Source organism: Bombina bombina, chromosome 2 (genome assembly GCF_027579735.1).
Source record: "Bombina bombina isolate aBomBom1 chromosome 2, aBomBom1.pri, whole genome shotgun sequence".
Lineage (NCBI taxonomy): Eukaryota > Metazoa > Chordata > Amphibia > Anura > Bombinatoridae > Bombina > Bombina bombina.
The window spans coordinates 1,249,789,237-1,249,809,869 of record NC_069500.1 but is presented as its reverse complement, the minus strand read 5'-3'; the positions used below and the strand labels follow the sequence as shown (position 1 = coordinate 1,249,809,869).

General features: G+C 35.6%; 1 protein-coding gene across 3 annotated transcripts in view; it reads left to right on the top strand.

The window, feature by feature from the left end:
- The first annotated feature begins 1,150 nt into the window (after positions 1 to 1,150).
- FAM114A1 (family with sequence similarity 114 member A1) overlaps positions 1,151 to 20,633 on the top strand; it is a 66,665-nt gene continuing 47,182 nt past the window's right edge. For 2 of the 3 annotated variants that reach the window (XM_053704059.1, XM_053704057.1), the window contains exons 1-4: positions 2,882 to 3,025; positions 10,941 to 11,227; positions 11,909 to 11,996; positions 15,425 to 15,529. In XM_053704059.1, the coding sequence (XP_053560034.1) occupies positions 10,946 to 11,227; positions 11,909 to 11,996; positions 15,425 to 15,529 (475 nt within the window). In that variant the 5' untranslated portion in view covers positions 2,882 to 3,025; positions 10,941 to 10,945. Of the gene's footprint in view, positions 1,183 to 2,881; positions 3,026 to 10,940; positions 11,228 to 11,908; positions 11,997 to 15,424; positions 15,530 to 20,633 lie in introns of those variants that run through there. The other variant, XM_053704058.1, reaches the window with a different exon arrangement.

Here is a 20,633-nt window from a genome sequence, read left to right as displayed (position 1 = left end):
GCATTACAGCCAATCACCCCAAAATGCTGTTTAGTACATAATGTCTTGAATACTTTTTCACTACTGCAGTTTTAACATAATTTAAATTACATCGTAGTGGCTTTCTAAATCACATTCATTTCCACTACAAATTAAAAAATGTCCCAATTGTGACCGGTTGCAAAGAACGCATGAGTTTTTTAATAATATTAAGTTAATATTAAGTTATGAACAGGGTAGAATAAAAGCAAACTCAGCGTTACTGGGCATATTTGGGTTATAACTGAACTAGTATCAGCGTATTAAATATATATATATTAAACGCTGCGCCGTATTTCTGATAAAAATAATAATAGTCGTAGTCATTAAGTACCATTATTTCTAACGTTCCCGGTAGATTTAATCTTTGTGCGATTTACACAGCAAAAGTATTATAACGAGGTGAGGAATGCGATTATACTTCAATCCCTCTTTACAACGCGGCCTTCGCTGTCTCATTTATGTATATAATTTAAGATAAAATATTCTGCTTTGTGACCCAGCAGTTTAACCAATTTTTAATATGTCAAAGTGTTATTAAACGTAAAGTACATACGCAGTTAACAGATTGTAGGAAACATTTGCGAACACCTCATAATTAACTACCCACTTTCCTCCACCACGCACCCACTCAAACAGGAAACTCCGCAAAGCAGCGATTTTTAAAGCCCACAGGTCACCAACCACGTGGTAAATTATCCAATAAACACGACCTTTGTAGAAGCTCTTCTACTCGATTTGTTGCTATAAACATCAATCAAACAATACAACCAATCGAAAAACAGAGTCCCCTTTCTCATGTAACGGAAATTGCTTCGTGGACTCGGTATTTGTCGGAAGAGATCGATTTTTTTTTTTAAATAACTTTATGTGTGCGTTTAAGTGAATGTCAGTATACGGGTGGAGCCCGAGCCTGGGCGTTAACTCTTTCAGATCTGGATAGATTTATACACAACTGTAAAAAGTTAGGGACAAATTCCTGTCATTTTAATTATATTGATGTGAGAATGTAACAGAATGTTAAACTTGTGTGAGCGTTAATGGCCAGATTTGTTATGCGTGTGTACTACTACAAATTGTGCATAGCAACTAGAGGGTTAACCAAAGAACATGCAGCGTGGCAGTGTGTGCATTGCATTTAATCACACATCTGGCTGCTTAGAGGTATGTTCAAACTGGGGTAGCTCTGCATACAGAAATAATGGTGATCTTAATATTATAGGTTAGATATCCGAAATATAACCATCTCCAAGCAATTGATAATAATGTGAAGAATAAATATGAGGTTAGCAAACCTATACTCTGCGTTACTTAGTAGAGTGATCTATGGACCTTACAATTAATTCTGCTTAAGAGTTTGATATATTTATTTAATGTGGAACAAGGTAAATCCAGATAACAGGAAACAAAAATATCTACATTTTGTATTATTAATATAATATTTTAATACAATAGGTTGCTGTATGGAAAAAGTGAAAATTAAACCTTGGTTATATTCAGTAATGAACATTACATGCATTAATATAAATTTTAGTCACAACATGTCTTACTTTACAAATTATAAACTGGCTATGATATCCATAAAAATAGTTATATTTTAGTTATTTTTTATATATCAACAGGTCAATACATTGCAAATATTCCATTTAGTCATTATTTTAAAATATTTACTGTATATAGTTTCATGTTTTATATACATATATAAATTATCTATTTTGTTTCAAAACTAAATGCTCACTTTGCACCACTTAGTTACAGAAAAAAAAACAAGTCAAGAGAATGTCCTGTCACTTCTTTTAATTTAAACAGTGTCAGACATTAAACAGTCAAGGTGTCAACTGATATATATATATATATATATATATATATATATATATATATATATATATTCACACATAAGTCCTACTCTTTACAAGTCCTAAGATACTAGCCATCCTAAAATGTTATTAGCCACTTTTGATCCCGCCCACACCACACCCACTAACTCCCCCCTCTTTGCATATGTTTAGCCAATGTAAAACACCTTATTGTACAGTAAACTTTTAATATAGTTTTTGTTTTATACCATAAATTCAATTATGCTACATACAGTAATAAATTAACAAAAATAAGTGCATAGCAGTTAGCAACATCAACTAGGGTTCTGGGAAAAACAACAACTAGACAGAAAAAGGATGTTGTTGATCTGAGAGAAAGTAGAGAGTGTTGACATTAATGTGAGGTCATAGCAGACCTGGAACAATTGTTTTATAATCATCTCTCATCTATCTTTCCCCACTTCTCTCTTCAATCTCTCTTTTTACCCCCTCCCTTCTCTCTCAGGCCATATCTGCTCTTTACACTTTCTCTTCTCTCTCCACTCTTTGTTTTTTCTCCACTCTTTCTCTACTCTCACTTTTCCTCTCCAATCTCTCTCTGCCCCTGTTTACCCTATCAGATATAGCCGTCTAAGCACTAATGGGGTCCCTATAGCCCTAGAGGAATAACATATCCTTGCCCTTTCATGGATATATATTCCTTAATAATATTTGTGGAAATTCACTCACTAACTTTCACTCGCCACTGTTAAATTTCCACTCGCCAATGGCTAGTGGGCTAGTTAAAATTTTGACCCTATGTATATATATTTATACAAATATAAATATCACTAAAAATCCTCAACAGAATATTTTGCTTGTGATTGGATAATCAGTTATTAAACTAATACTTCACAAATGTCCCTATTTGCCTGTGACAGTCACAATTTTTGGCCTCTTGTCCCATGGTACAACCGTTCTGCTTTACTTGTTTCTCTTGGACTTTACATTAGAACAGAATAACTACATATTTAATTTGAAGAACTGACATCTGTGATTCTCTTGCAGTTTACAGATAAAATATTTAAATATTGTGTCCATATTCTGTGCAATTTACATTGGGTGCTTTGATGTGGAGTATAATGGGCAGGACTACATAAACATATAACCAGCTGAATAGGATCTATGATGACAGCCGGTAGCCAAAACACGTAAGATCTTTTCAGCATATCTTTTTTTGTTCCTGTAATACATGTTTTTAAAGGGACAGTCTAGTCAAAATTAAACTTTCACTATTCAGATAGGACATGTAATTTTAATCAACTTTCCAGTTTACTTTTATCATTAAATTTGCTTTTTTTCTTTTGGTATTCTTAGTTGAAACTAAACCTAGGTAGACTCATATGCTAATTTCTAAGCCTTTGAGGGCTGCCTCTTATCACATGCTTTTTAAATTTCTTTTCACAACAAAAGACAGAAAGTACACGTGGGCCATATAGATAACACTGTGTTCAGGCACAGAAAGTTATTTAAGATTTAGCACAAAACAATACTAAATGCAAGACAATAGATAATAAACAGTCACAGTCATGTGATCAGGGGGCTGTCAGAAGGTTCTTAGATACAAGGTAATCACAGAATTAAAAAGTATTAATATAACAGTGTTGGTTATGCAAAACTGGGGAATAGGTAATAAAGGAATTATCTATCTTTTAAAACAATAAAAATTCTATTGTAGACTGTCCCTTTAAAGAGGATCAAATAAGATCTTCAGTTTTTAGGAGCTTCCGAGCGCCTTTGTTTTTAATTATCTCTTATACTTATGTCAGACTAATCTGACAACTCCATCATCAGTATATAACACGGTAAAGTCAATATGTCCTAAATTATGTGAACAACACTATGAAAAACATGTATGGACACAATGGGCCAGATTACGTGTGGAGCGCTAAATTGCGCTTTCACAAGCGCAATATTTTCACACCACTTGTAATATCAGCACATGCAATTGGGTGCTGTTATTAGAAGTGAAGGGCAATTGCGTTAGCATTGCAGGGAAGCTCAGCCCATTGTTGGCTAATAGTGCTTAAATTTACAGAATTTAAATACAGTATATGACAGGAAGGGTCAAATAAAGTATTACAGCATTGCAATGAAAAATTAAATATTTTACAGTACAGTTAATTACTATACTAAAGGGGCAGTGTGGTATAAAAAATATCCCGTGTTGCAAATGATCAATTTTAACTGCTGGAGTCTATTAAAGGAACATTAAACCCCCCCCAAAAAAAATCATGATTCAGATAGAGAATGCAATTATAAACAACATTCCAATTTACTTCTATTATCTAATTTGCTTCATTCTTTAGATATCCTTTGTTTAAGAAATAACAATGCACAAAGGTGAGCCAATCACATCAGGCATCTATGTGCAGCAACCAATCAGCAGCTACTGATCATATCTAGATATGCTTTTCAGCAAAGGATATCAAGAGAATGAAGCAAATTAGATACTAGAAGAAAATTAGAAAGTTGTTTAAAATTGCTTTTATCATGAAAGAAAATGTTTTGGTTTAATGTCCCTTTAAATTGTTTAAAAATACCTCCTCTATTTTCTTCTTTGAAATAGCTGATTTTGCCTGTTGAAACCACCACCTATTGTGAAAATGTAAATACTGTAGTATTGGTTATTGAAAAACTATGTAAACAAGAGACAGCAGCAGAAATCAACCTACCAGGGGGAGGACCCAGTCCAGTTGAAAATGTCTGTCTGCAGCTGCTTTGAATATAGTGCACCCTTATCACCTGCTTGTCTGAGTAGATTGTTACTTTAACAATTGCGTGATGGTTCACAAGAAGCTCCAAGGGTATATGTATTAAACTATAACTGTTTGAAAACCTTGGATTATCTATAGGGAAAAGTACCTTCTTAAAAAAATATGACTGTAAAGTTTGTATTTTCTTAATAACTTCATGTAACAAGCAAATTCTCCTACTTTTATCAAACATTTGCCTGCCAATTTTAATATAAATGAAAATTTCTATTTGAAAATAATTGCTGGGATTTCAGGATCATCATCATTTTCAGATGTTTATTTCTCTACTCTGTAAGTGTTTGTGCATCCAAATGCACTTGCACCCAATGCATCTTCGGACTGCCTTCATATACCATTCAAGAGGGTTTTCCAAGTTCCATTCATGCTATCAAATCTCACCTCTTTCCATGTTGCAAATATGTTTAATTTGTAATATGTAAAATCTTATATTTATTCCAGAATTTCTGTTTTGTTACCTTCAGTAGCAGTGGTAACCAGGGAGAAGGTATAACACAATAACCATGGCCTGGTCTATAAACTGAACAACTGAGGTGGTGTATCTTTTAGATGTAAGAGGTGTTCTGGAACATTATCCAAATATAAATGGATACTATGCTCAAACATTTTTTTAATATTCCATACAAAAGAGCAGCAGTTAAAGTAATGGTAAACTTTACATTTTTTAAAATCAGGACTGGAGTCTAAGCAATATTTTACAAGGACTTTAATTGATCACTTTAACTTACTTTTTAATCTAATCATGACATTCTAATCCCCCGCCCTCCAGCCGCTAACTTCAAAACTCATATTTTTTGTGAGCTAACGGTTTGAACTCTAGTCCAATTGGCACTCTAGCTACAAAAAAGTGCCGTATAGCTAGGGCCTGGATTGGAGAACAGTTCAAACCGTTAGCTCACAAAAAAAAAAATTCTTTTGAAGTGGGCGGCAGGAGTATGGAGTATTAGAATGGCACGTCTAGGTTAAAAAGTAAGTTACAGCGCATCTTCATTAGAAGTGATCAATTAAAGTCCATCTAAAATATTGCTTAGATTCCGGACCTGATTTTAAGACATGTAAAATTTACCATCACTTTAAATGTTCTTTTGCCTCAAAAAAGTGAAATAAAAGCTTTTTAAATTGAAATTTAAGTTAATACAGCAATATCTGTTATGCATTTCCTGCTAATGCTCATTGGCTTATAGGTGCTTCCTACTAATCATAACTAGTACCAGTTATTGACCACTAACTTGAAGTTACTATCAACCAATGAGCCTTACTAGGAAGTACCTATCAGCCAGTGAGCCTTAGCAGGAAGTACCTATTAGCCAATGAGCATTAAAGAAAAATACCTATCAACCAATGAGCATAAGCAGCATAGAAGGTTCTGAACTGATACTGCTGTGTTGTAAACCCACATCTTCTCATTTAAGATTAGGACTTATAGATCAACTCACTTATTTAATTGTATTTTAGTTTCAGGCTATAAGGCACTATCGGCTAGATTACGAGTTTTGCGTTATGAGTAAAAAAGCAGCGTTAAGGCTGTCGCGCACACTTTTTTTGCCGTACCGCAAATTACTTTTTCGTAAAGTCTTTTTTCAATGGGACTTCCATTGCGCCGGTATTACAAGCTTTTATTTTGAGGCCAAAAAGTGAGCGGTACAGCCTACCCCGCAAGATTCGTAACGCATTCTAAAGTCAGTAGTTATGAGTTTTACACTACAAAGCTGTTGCATAAAACTCATAACTAAAGTGCTAAAAAGTACACTAACACCCATAAACTACTTATTAACCCCTAAACCGAGGCCCTCCTGCATCGCAAACACTAAAATAAATGTATTAACCCCTTATCTGCCGCTCCCGACATCGCCACCACTAGAATAAACATATGAACCCCTAAACCACCACACTCCCGCATCGCAAACACTAGTTAAATATTATTAACCCCTAATCTGCCATCCCTAACATCGCCACCACCTACCTACATTTATTAACCCCTAGTCTGCCGCCCCAACGTCGCCGTCACTATACTAAATTTATTAACCCCTAAACCTAAGTCTAACGCTAACCCTAACACCCCCTAACTTAAATATAATTAAAATAAATCTAAATAAAATCTACTATTGCATGTAGGGCTTTAAAATTAGACTGAGAACTTCCAGTTAATATACTGTACCTGAATCCCCTAGTATACTTATAAATTGTTTGTGATGGTTATTATGCATGTACTAGTTTAAGGCTATAAATGTCGGTATATCTAACTTAGCGAGAAATGCCATACCAATAGCAAACAAGGGTATATACTGTTCTATGTTGTTTGAAAATCTGACCTAACTAATGTATTGCAGTCCAGCTCACTGACCCATAGACAAAGGTTTGATAGTTTTATACTGTGCCAGGTTTTAAAATCCTGTCTTTGAGTCTGTCTTTAAGTCTGAATCAGACAACACAATGGTCAACGCAGAACTGTTTATATTAGCTTTTCTGTTTATATACATATATGGTTCTGGTCCAGAAAATATGCAGCGACTGATCCCTATGTACCACGCTAAAATGTTCCTCATCTCTATCCTTATATACCATGCTAAAATGTTTCTTTTGTCTATACATCTATTACTTACCACAGCTTCCAGTACACCTTGCTTCATTAGTGCTGGTCTCGGAAATTAGTCTCCTCCAACTTAGTATTGCCTACTCTAAGAGTACCAAAGTAAAATGAGGTAAGAGCCGAACTATCACTTTTTAATATGCCGACATCTCTTACCCTAGGTCACACAGAGCATTTAACTGTTCCTAAAAGCTCCTTGCTGTGGCTTCTCCCACCTTCCTAAGCCAAGCCCTAACCTGTACGCATTATGGAGCCTACTTAAACAGCTCTCGGCTACTGCTTTATTGACACTCGGTAATCATAAGGTCCTGACATACCTCTCATTGCCATCCCTCACTGAGGCTCTATAATAGTTTACTGTTTGAGGTTAAGGAATGTACCATATTATATCATATACCTAATTTGCTAATATTCTACATATTATTCACCCAATATGGTGAATTTCTTAGCGGCATTAATACGCTATTTTGCACCTACACGCACAAGGCTATAAAAATGTGTTACCTCTCATAAATAAGAGTTTGTTATGGCTTACAAAGAGCCATTATACAATTTTACTCTAATAGGCAGCAATCCATGTTCCAGAGGTACTAGTATCAAGCTACCCTATAAATTAAAAAGAGGTATCAAATTATTATTCTTGCATTTTAAGGTTTGCATTATTATTAGAGACAACGTGGTTTACTATATTCTATAAGTAAATATGTTGTCTTCAGTGTTGTCAAACAGATTTTTTTTAGTGGAAAATATGTATAAAGCTAATGTGTTTTGTGTTTGACATGGTCGCTTTGAACATCTCTTATTTGCATTCTATAAATATGATAACACAAAATGTATGTTATTATCCGAAATACCTCAATAAAAAAATTTGATTTAAAAAACAAAACAAATTACAAGATATTTAAGCTAATGACACCTAATCTAATAGCCCTATCAAAATAAAAAAGCCCCCCAAAATAAAAAAAACCCCTAGCCTAAACTAAACTACCAATAGCCCTTAAAAGGGCCTTTTGCCAGGCATTGCCCCAAAGAAATCAGCTCATTTACCTGTAAAAAAAAAAATACAAACAACTCCCCAACAGTAAAACCCACCACCCACACAACCAACCCCCCAAATAAAACCCTAACTAAAAAAACTAAGCTCCCCATTGCCCCAAAAAGGGCATTTGGATGGGCATTGCCCTTAAAAGGGCATTTAGCTCTATTGCTGCTCAAATCCTAATCTAAAACCCACCCAATAAACCCTTAAAAAAACCTAACACTAACCCCTGAAGATCCACTTACAGTTTTGAAGAGCCGACATCCATCCTCCACAAAGCCGGGAGAAGTCCTCAACGAAGCGGCAAGAAGTCCTCAATGAAGCCGGGAGAAGTCTTCATCCAAGCCGGGAGAAGTTGTCCTCCATACGGGCAGAAGTCTTCATCCAGGCGGCATCTTCATCCATCCGGCGCGTAGTGGGTCCATCTTCAAGACATCCGGCGCGGAGAATCCTCTTCTTCCGACGACTATCTGACAAATGAAGGTTCCTTTATGTGACGTCATCCAAGATGAATTAAGGTTGAAAAAATCCTATTGGCTGATGCAATCAGCCAATAGGATTGAGCTCACATTCTATTGGCTGTTCCAGTCAGCCAGTAGAATGTGAGCTCAGTCCTATTGGCTGATTGGATCAGCCAATAGGATTGAAGCTCAATTATATTGGCTGATTGCATCAGCCAATAGGATTTTTTCAACCTTAATTCCGATTGGCTGATAGAATTCTATCAGCCAATCGGAATCTAAGGGACGCCATCTTGGATGACATCACTTAAAGGAACCTTCATTCATCGGGTAGTCGTCGGAAGTAGAGGATGCTCCGCGCCGGATGTCTTGAAGATAAACCCACTCCGCGTCGGATGGATGAAGATAGAAGATGCCGTCTGGATGAAGACTTCTGCCCGTCTGGAGGACCACTTCTCCCAGCTAGGATGAAGACTTCTCCCGGCTTCATTGAGGACTTCTTGCTGCTTCGTTGAGGACTTCTCCCGGCTTCGTTGAGGATGGATGTCAGCTCTTCAAAACTGTAAGTGGATCTTCAGGGGTTAGTGTTAGGTTTTTTTTAAGGGTTTATTGGGTGGGTTTTAGTTTTAGATTAGGGTTTGGGCAGCAATAGAGCTAAATGCCCTTTTAAGGGCAATGCCCATCCAAATGCCCTTTTCAGGGCAATGGGGAGCTTAGGTTTTTTTAGTTAGGGTTTTATTTGGGGGGTTGGTTGTGTGGATGGTCTGTTGGGGGGTTGTTTGTATTTTTTTTGACAGGTAAAAGAGCTGATTTCTTTGGGGCAATGCCCCGCAAAAGGCCCTTTTAAGGGCTATTGGTAGTTTAGTTTAGGCTAGGGTTTTTTTTTATTTTGGGGGGCTTTTTTATTTTGATACGGCTATTAGATTAGGTGCAATTAGTTTAAATATCTGTAATTTGTTTTTTATTTTGTGTAATTTAGTGTTTGTTTTTTGTAATTTAGGTATTTGTATTTAATTTAGTTAATTGTATTTAATTTAGGTAATTGATTTAATTATAGTGTAAGGTTAGGTGTTAGTGTAAGACAGGTTAGGTTTTATTTTACAGGTAAATTTGTATTTATTTTAGCTAGGTAGTTAGTAAATAGTTAATAACTATTTAGTAACTATTCTACCTAGTTAAAATAAATACAAACTTGCCTGTAAAATAAAAATAAAACCTAAGCTAGATACAATGTAACTATCAGTTATATTGTAGCTAGCGTAGGGTTTATTTTACAGGTAAGTATTTAGTTTTAAATAGGAATTATTTAGTTATTAATAGTAGGTTTTATTTAGATTTATTTTAATTATATTTAAGTTAGGGGGTGTTAGGGTTGGGGTTAGACTTAGGTTTAGGGGTTAATTTGTTTATTATAGTGGCTGCAATGTTGGGGCGGCAGATTAGGGATTAATAAGTGTGGGTAGATTGCGGCGACATTGGGGGCGGGAGATTAGGGGTTAATAAATATAATGTAGGCGGCGATGTTGGGGCAGCAGATTAGGGGTTAATAAATATAATGTAGGTGGCGATGTTGGGGCAGCAGATTAGGGGTTAATAAGTATAATGTAGGTGGCGGCGATGTCCGGAGCTTCAGATTAGGGGTTAATGAGTATAATGTAGGTGGCGGCGATGTCCGGAGCTTCAGATTAGGGGTTAATGAGTATAATGTAGGTGGCGGCGATGTCGGGGGTGGCAGATTAGGGGTTAATAAGTGTAAGATTAGGGGTGTTTAGACTCGGGTTTATGTTAGGGTGTTAGGTGTAAACATAAATTTTGTTTCCCCATAGGAATCAATGGGGCTGCGTTACTGAGCTTTACGCTGCTTTATTGCAGGTGCTCTCCCCATTGATGTCTATGGGGAAATCGTGCACGAGCACGTACAATCAGCTCACCGCTGACTTAAGCAGCGCTGGTATTGGAGTGCGGTATGGAGCACAATTTTGCTCTACGCTCACTTCTTTTCTTTTAACGTCGGGTTTATGAAAACCTGTTATACCAGCGCTGTAGGTAAGTGAGCGGTGACAATAACGTGAAAGTTAGCACCGCACCCCTCATAACGCAAAACTCGTAATCTAGCCGTATATTTTTAAGATTAGTGTATACATTATTCACAATTTGTGTTTAACAATTTATATTATATTAACATATATTTCTCTATTGTAGTTAAAATGTCTACTGAAACAAGTACATTTGAAGACAACACAGACAAAGAGATAGAAAACATTGCAAATCTTACAGTGTCTGAAATTGAGGAATCTGTACCAACTGATAACTCAGAGTTAATCACAGATCAACAGCAAAAAAAAGATATTGGTGATGCATCTTGTTTAAAGCATGGACTGTTAGAAGCTCCAGAAGGCGATCTCACTACAAAACCTCTGGATTGTTGTGATTCTGTGAGCTTGGAACCAGTAGCTGAAGCCAACGTGACAGAAGAGGAAAACAGCCAGGTGTGTAATTTATAATATATACACATACACATTTTTATTATTATTTTTTTAAGAAGTGGGCAAAAATCAGGGGTTAAAAGTAGGAAAAAGTACATTTGTTTTTATTACTTGTCTGCTGCAATTTCTTACTCATCCAGCACTAGTGGAAACTTATATACACACATACTTCTGGGGAAAATCAAGCAATGATACTTATCTAGATGTGTTAACTGTCTATACAATAATTCAATGGCTCTTACTTTTATTTTACCATAAATTAAATGAATAGCACCAAATCAAACCTATCTTCTGCTGATAAGAGCTAATGAGCTCAAACAGCTGCCCATAAGTGATTTTGTTTTTGCTGCACCTACCCCATAAGGGGATCGCTGTGGTTAAGCACAGTACTGGAAGCAAAAGCATGAGCTATTGTATCTAATTTGCATATCTTACTCAGAGTTCACTGGTACATTGGTAACAATATATACAGAATACTTCTGGGTAAAAGCAAGCGGGATACTTGCCAAGATGTTGTAATTGTCTAGACAATAATTCCATGGCTATATTTTTTTTTATTCCTTAGAAATAATTTTCCTTAGAAATAAATTTGATATACCTTTCTGTTTTGCTATGTTAATTTATTTTTAAATTGTTTTGTGACTTTCTTTCTATTTATGTTAACACGCTATTTGTATTTTTAAGGATGCAAACACTGCTGGTAAAGAAAGTGCCTGGGGGGCTTGGGGCACATGGGGAAAGTCCCTCCTGTCATCAGCAAGTGCAACAGTAGGTGAGGATTTCACATAGACTGGTAAAGTTACTGCCTTGCTCTTTGGTCATTTTTTGGTTCCTGCTGTGAATAGTACTGCTGAATCTGTTGGCGCTTTACAAATAACCAATAATAATAATATATTTTGAGTATTCTTTGTAGAAATAAAATAAATACATAAACTTAATAACGCATAATAAATAGAAAGTCTTGTGATGAGGGTTTCTTATATAACGTAAAGCTGCTTTACATCAGGGACATTGCAAAAATGCAACTTTTTTTTTTTAAGTGACAGATTTGATCTGAAGCTTATTCAACTGTAATGCATATACTTACATTTCTCTCCAGGACAACGCAAGCGACACTTAGGGTTAGATTTATTAAAGCTGAGGCAGACAGGGACGCGTATACGCTCCCCTGTGCGCCTCAGCTTGCCTGTGGTGGGGCGAAATTACCCGCAGGTATTCGCCATTGCACACAAGCGCAATTTTGCGCTCGCGTGCAATCCTGCCCCCTGCCCGCGCACAGCCAATCAAGCGTGGGCAGGAGCTGTTAATCTCCTCGGTCTGACTAGACTGAGGAGATTGAATTTCGCCACCTTAGAGGTGGCAAAGAGGTTAGGGAAGCGGCGGTCTGGTGACCGCTGCTTGATAAATTATGGTGAGAAAGTTCTTATGAGAACTTGCAGTCGTAGGGCTTTAATAAATCTAGCCCTTAAAGTGTGCATTTTTATATACCACTATAATATCCATTTATATTACTCTGCTGAAATTAAATTTCAGTTGTACTTGATACCTTGAAACATTCAATTTATGTTTATTGAGCAATACTTGTTTCAATACATTTGTGCACATACTATACATTTAACTTGACTTAAACAGTTTAACAGCCATTATAGTTGAAATATAGTTGAGTATGTCATTTTAAGCCTAGCGACCCTGCACCTCTATGTGCAAAGGGGTTAGAAACATAATAGGACAGCTCAGGACCCACAGCGCAGTGCTGGTCAAGAGTGGAAATGGCCACTTACCCACTCGGTCGTGCAACTAGTGCTGCTGGTTGGATCAGTTGTAGTTTTCGCTTGGAACAGTGCAAAAAAAATCTACTACCCATTTGAAGTTCAGACTAAGTGCTATTGCATTGTCTTGTTATCTTGCATTTGTTGTTTATGCAACTCCACTGTATTTACTGGTCATTTAATACCCATGACTCTGTACCCACTAATTAGAGAAAAGTTGCATATCTTCCTGCATACCATTATACAGGCATACCTCATTTTAATGCGCTTCGCTTTATTGTGCTTTGCAGTTATTGCTCTTTTTACAAATTGAAAGTTTGTGGCAACCCTGTGTCGATTAAGTCTATCAGTGTTATTTTTCCAACATATACATACATATACACATACTGTACCTATATATAAGAAACAGGTAATTGAACAAAAAATATATAACTATTATTCAACAGTGCTACCCTTCTGTTGAAATCTAAGGCACACACTTAATTTTCCTTGTAGTTGCACCAGACCGGTGTCCATTTAAATTTCATATGTTTGATGTAAAAAAAAAACTTTTAAGCTAGTTTAAAAAAAGAGGTGGGTATTAAAACTGCTCCCTACCTCCACTCTTTTGACTCCTCAACAGAAGAAAGAATAGTTAGTCACTCTAAAATAGCTATCAAATGATCCTCTGTATATCATATTACCAATGTAAAAATAGCAAATTAATTAATGTTCTTCATATATGTAGAGTAAATACTACTAATAATCTTGTCTGGCTTCACTATATTCTTGTTGGCTTAAAAATGTTATATCAATTTTTGATCCATATTTTTCATATTTATATGCACGCAAATTAGTTCAATTAAATCTAGCTATACATATATATTGGAGCTCATACATTTATGGTTGTGTGTAGCTAAACCAATAAATATAATTGAGTGCAGACATATAATACATTTAAAGGGACATAACACTCATATGCTAAATCACTTGAAAATGATGCAGTATAACTGTAAAAAGCTGTCAGGAAAATATCACCTGAGCATCTCTATGTAAAAAAGGAAGATATTTTACCTCACAATCTCCTCAGCTCAGCAGAGTAAGTTCTGTGTAAAAAGTTATACTCAGCTGCTCCCAGATGCAGGTAAAAAAAAAAAAAAATGAAGAAATGAACTGCAGCCAATCAGCATCAGCAGTGCTGAGGTTATGAACTCTCTTACTGTGATCTCATGAGATTTGACTTAACTCTCGTGAGATTTCATAGTAAGCTTCCTTTAACCTGAATAGGGAAATAGTATGAGAGTGCACAAGGCTCATCCCCTAAGCTGTCCCAGGACAGACATATTAATATGCTGCTTAGAAATCCTTTACAATGGGATGTGGCTACTGAGGAACTTTTGAGGTAAAATATCTTTCTTTTTTACATAGAGATGTTCAGGTTATATTTTCTAGTCAGCTTTTTGCAGCTATACTGCATCACTTTCAAGTGTTTAAACATTTGGGTATTATGGCCCTTTAATGAGATTAGTATTTGCTTATAAATGTGTTTAAATGTGTGAATACATATTTGTTATATGAATGTGCACATACTGTATAGGTATGTAGGTTTGTAGATGTCATGTTTGACCACTTATAAAAATGTCTCTGGACTCCATTGTTACCTGGGGCTTATAGCGTGTTATTGGAATAGAATATAACCTCGCCATCTGTACTCAAGTCAAATCCTCTACTTTCTAGTCATTGCTCAATTCCAATTAGATATGATCATTGTATTATAGGGAAGATGGCCATGCTATATGAATTGCATTACAACAAAGTGGTAAACTATGTGTTGCCTCAAGAGAAAACTAATTAGCATACTTTGCAACAAATTGTCTGTTCTAATCAAAATTATTATAGTAATTTAAATAAAAGACAATGATGTACAGTATATTTAAATAATTATATTATTTAGGAAAATAAAATAAAGATAAAAAATACAATTGTTTTTTTTTTGTTACTATTTAGTAAATACCTATCTTGCTTAAAGGGACATTGTACACTAGATTTTTCTTTGCATAAATGTTTTGTAGATGATCCATTTATAAAGCCCATCTGGGAGTGTTTTTGTAAAAATATATAGTTTTGCCAAAGTTTTAGATGTAGACTATTGTATACAGATTTCTGCTGACTTCTGTTTGTATAATGGTCTTTTAATATGCAGGGGAGGGTCTGCTTGCAGCCCCTTTTAATGGGTGTCACAACCTAACCTTATCAACAGTGCTAAACTTGGAGCCTCTAAGTAAGTTTTTAAAAGGTTTTATACTGTATTTTTAGATCACTCTCTGTTAATACTCTTCTTTATAGTAGTGTCTATTACATGCAGTTATATGAAAATTGGTGTAGTATAGTGTCCCTTTAATGCTCCCAGGACCACGCAAATGACTACAGTTGTTTTCTCATAATTCTCCAGGCCATGGGTTATCAGCAGTGAAGGAAAAAGCTGGGGCTACACTAAGAATCAGAACAACATCTGAAGAGAGTTCTGTTGCTGATGCGTCTGCTAATGCAGATCAAGGTGAGGCCCTTTTTATCTCAATATCTCTCTTCTTCCTTAAAGGGACAGTCTAGTCCAAAACTGCTCCATAACTGGTCCAACTGCTCTGAGGCTGCAGCAATCAATCAACCCGATTTTTATTAATGATTTAACAGTTAAAAACAACAATACATCATTTAATTTTTACTTGTTACATTTGTATAACAATATTAGAACATACACATACATAGCACTTAAGTATTTTTACATTTCTCCGAAAGAGGTGAAAAGTATATATTGTTAGAAGTCTGCTTTTTCTTACCCAAAGCCTAATTCATATCATAATGGCAAACAAGTAAACTCCGCACTCGTCAATCTAGTATGTCCAGACCACGGTAGTATAAAAACTCAAAATTTATTGATGCATTAAAAGTTCAGGATCCACAAAGAATACACACATGTAAAATCACCACATGTAGCGAACTGCTGTATGCGTTTCGGGCTCCTCCCAGCCCTTGCTCACCAGCTGTGTACTACTATCTCAGGTGAATTCTTTTATACCAGCTTCCCAATTACTTTAACCCTTAGTCATTCAGTACTATAAAGAACATGTCATTTTTACCATAGAAACTTATATACTATGTGTTTAGCAGGAGTTCATACATATATACTTATATGTTTGACTATTTCATATAACCAACATCCTCAAAAATAAACATAAACATAATGATACATGTACCAAAATTGTAAAGACAATATCTTGCATATATAAATAAATAAATGAATAGTGTTATTAATAAGTCATCTGTTTACACAATTATATCTCTCAACATTGCAACAAATATATTATAGTATACTATATCATTATAGACAAAATTTAATAGAATAAATTATTATCTATATGTGAATTGAGACCAAATGGAATGCTAGTATTCAGATTGAAAATCCAATATACTTCACTTTGATCTAACAGTCTCTCCCTATCTCCTCCCCTAGTAGGCTTTGGCATAAAAATGTATGCCTTGTATATGGATTAAACTGGTATCAGCACTATGGTATTCTCTGAAATGTCTCCCCACAGGGGTTTTAGTGTCAGGATCCTCAATTGATCTTAAATGCTGCTAAAAAACGGTCCTTCATAGACCTTTTAGTACGCCCTATATACTGTTTTACACATGCTTTGCAAGTTAAAAGATAAACTATATGTGTAGTATTACAGTTAATACGGTACTTGATTTTATACGTCTTCCCTGTAGCATTAGATACAAAAGTATCACCCTCTTCTACATAATTACAAGCTCTGCATTTATAACAACCTTTCTTTCTAGTCAGCCAATTCTGACTTGCTTCAATTTTAGGTAACAAAGATGGTGATAAAATATTACCAATTGATTTAGCTTTTTTGGGCACAAAATGACATCCATCCTTTAATAACTCCCTAAGAATGGGATCCTCATGTAGAATCGGTAAACATTGTTTTATTATTGCACATACTTTATGGTATTCTGTGCTATAACCTGTCACAAAATAAGGTTTAGTTCTATTTTTAAATTCTCTGTTCCCATTTTGGGCATTTTTCTTTTTATATTTAAGAAGTGTATTTCTCGGAATATTATCTACCTTTTTCAAGTTTGTCTCTAATATCTGTTCAGTATATCCTCTCTCTTTTAACCTATCACAAGTTTCACTAAGATGTTTAATACAAGTATCTTCCTGCGTACAGTTCCTCTTAAGTCGTATAAATTGCCCCTTTGGAATGGATTTCAATAAGTGTTTCGGATGACAAGAATCAAATCTCAGAATAGTATTACCTGATGAAGCCTTCCTAAAAAGCTCAACATCCAACCTATTTGTATTGCCATTCACCTGCAATAATATATCCAAAAAATTAATCCTGCAACAGTCTTGTTCCAATGTAAATTTTAAATTCAAACTGTTACAGTTAATGTAATCATGAAAATTCTGCACTCTTTGTTCTCCTCTATTCCACACCACTATAAGGTCATCAATATATCTGCCAACAAATATAATGTTGCCATTAAAGGGGTTTCTATCCCCAAAGACGTGGAACAACTTCGCCCCCATAGCAGTTCCATGTCTCTGGAGATAGTAATGTCCCTCAAACATAAATATCATCATATTCTGAAAAATTATCTAAAAAAAATTGAATTGCTCCAATACCCAAGTGGTGTGGAATCGAGGTATACAATGATGAAACATCAGTAGAGACCAACCTATAGCCTTCCTTCCATTCCAAATTCTCAATTTTAATTATTAATGAAGTGGTATCTTGAATATAGCCAAACAAACCTTTTACTAGCAGTTGTAAATATAGATCTACCATTTCAGATAGTTTTTCATTGAGAGAGTCTATCCCAGCGATAATTGGTCTTCCAGGAGGTTTAACCTCATCCTTATGTAATTTCGGTAAATAATGAAAAATTGGAATGACCGGTTTCTCAACTAGGATAGAATCTCCCAAGGCTATGGTTACTACTCCCTTATGCGTAAATGTATCCAACAAACTTTTCAGAATAGACTTATACCTGGATGTTGGATCAAAAGGCAACTGCTCATATACATCTTTGTCCGACAGTTGTCTCATGGCTTCTGTTATATAGTCTTTTCTATCCAACACAACAATATTCCCCCCCCCCCTTATCAGATTGTCTTATCACAATATTTGTGTCTTCCTGAAGGGATTTAAGTGCTAACCTTTCATCTGATGTAAGATTATCTTTAAATTTGTATTTATTTGCAGTTTGTCTTTTTTCATTTAATTGTCTCAGTTTAGTTTCAACAACTGATTGAAAAACATCCAAAGATTTACCCCTTGAGTGGATTGGGTAAAAACTACTTTTGCTCTTAATACTGAAAACATCAATCATGCTTCTAGAAGGTCTTCTACAGACCAATTGACCATTATCATTTTCAGCAAGCAGAGATTCCATATCACAAATAGCTGTATAATCACCAAAATCCTGGACTACATTTTGCACATCAGTATATGTATTATCTCTACTGTCCTGGATGTCCTCAACATCAAAGAAATGTTTCTTTAAGACGAGATTCCTCACAAATTTATTAACATCAAGGACAGTAGAGAATAAACTAAAACCACATGTGGGAGAAAAATCTAACCCTTTACTGAGTATAGTATATTCTGCTATTGACAATTCTTTACTGGACAGAAATTTCTTCCTTTGAGGATAACGATTCTGCTTTGTTTTTCCCCCTCCCCCTTCTCCCACGCCTGCCCCTATGTAATTTCCTTTGCTGGGACCTTTCAAAATTGGTTTCGGGGTTGGATACCCGTTTTTTGAAACATTACTTTTATTAAGACATTTATTCCCTTGGCTATTTGATGCACCCATATTTACCACATTCCCAGTGGCAGAAATACTCTCCTCTGTGTTAGGCTGATCTCTATCAACAGTAATGACATCACCTTCTGATGAGTCATGTTTGTATTCTGTTTCACTAAAGGATACATTTCTGCCACTGTTAGTTTGGTTATTAATCTTTTTTGTTTTACGCTTATTCCCATATAGTGTCTTTGTGTAAGATGAGGTGTGCTGTGTCCATCTATACACTCTGTCCATATTGTAATCATTTTTATCTCTATTCATTTTTTGCATTTTAAACAGCCAGAGATCTTTTTTAAAGGATTGCATGTTATTCTTAAATGTTTTATCAAATTCTACATATTCTGCCACATGTTGCAATTTCTTAAGGTCAGTCTGTAATTCTTGCATTTGTTGAATTAATAAAAGTCTCTGTTTTCTCTTATAGTCAATAAGTAAGTCCATCAAACTTTGGGAGCATGTTGTTAACACCTGATTCTATCTTGAAATAAATTCTTGGCAGGTTACTTGAAATGAGGGGAATTTAGAAAACCTCAAACCCCTGGGTATACGTAATAACTGTTGATATTGCTGGAACGTTTTTATGTGAAGCTCCAGTCTAATATCTCTTTTACGTAAATTATCCATTTGTGTAAATAAATTATCTAGTGTCAATTCGACATCCTCCATAAAATCTTCCATGTCTGAAGTGTCACCCTCCCTCCAATGTTAAGTCTCTAAATACATAGCTTTCTTTATCCATGTTTACTCAGTCCAAAAAGATGAACGACAGGAAAAATAAAGTAATCGGTCTGCTAACACTTTTAATTAAATTTTAGTGTGATCCTGTAGATAACGTGTTATCCCTTCATTATTTTATAAACTTACCAAACCTGTTACATCTATTAGGTCTGGTTAATTATAAGTATCCATCCTCTTGAAAGTGACCATTCATTTATTCACATCAAAAACACAATATTGCCCTTTCTTCAGTCACTCACATTATAAACGCATCTTCAATAGGTAATATAAATAATAATTATCGTAAGAATTAGCCGTACCGAGCCCAGCTGCTTACCAGTTATAACGGATACATTCATTCCTCAAAAAGCCAAACCTTCAGTGCTCAGGGCTCCGGCTCTTACCTATGGCGTTTTCTTCAGCGTCGACACTAGCAAAAGGCACTGGTCACATGAATGGTGCTGGAGTTCAGGATCCACAAAGAATACAAACATGTAAAATCACCACATGTAGCGAACTGCTGTACGCGTTTCAGGCTCCTCCCAGCCCTTGCTCACCAGCTGTGTACTACTCTCTCAGGTGAACTCTTTTATACCAGCTTTCCAATTACTTTAACCCTTAGTCATTCAGTACTATAAAGAACATGTCGTTTTTACCATAGAAACTTATATACTATGTGTTTAGCAGGGGTGTATGCTGTGTGGATCCTGAACTTTTAATGCATCAAAAAAATTGGAGTTTTTATACTACCGTGGTCTGGACATACTTGATTGACAAGTGCAGAGTTTACTTGTTTGTCATTGTTTCATTCACCGCTGTGACGGAGGCGGTACTTCAGCACCATTCACGTGACCAGTCCCTTTTGCTAGTGTCGACACTAAAGAAAACGCCATAGGTAAGAGCCGGAGCCCTGAGCGCTGAAGGTTTGGCTTTTTGAGTAATTCATATCATAGGTATAGCCTAGGAAATATTGCTCCACTCTCCCAAAATTTGTAATTCTAAAAAATATTCTGTATTTGTGAAGGCAGATAGTATATCTCTTTGATAGGCTTCAGGCAGGG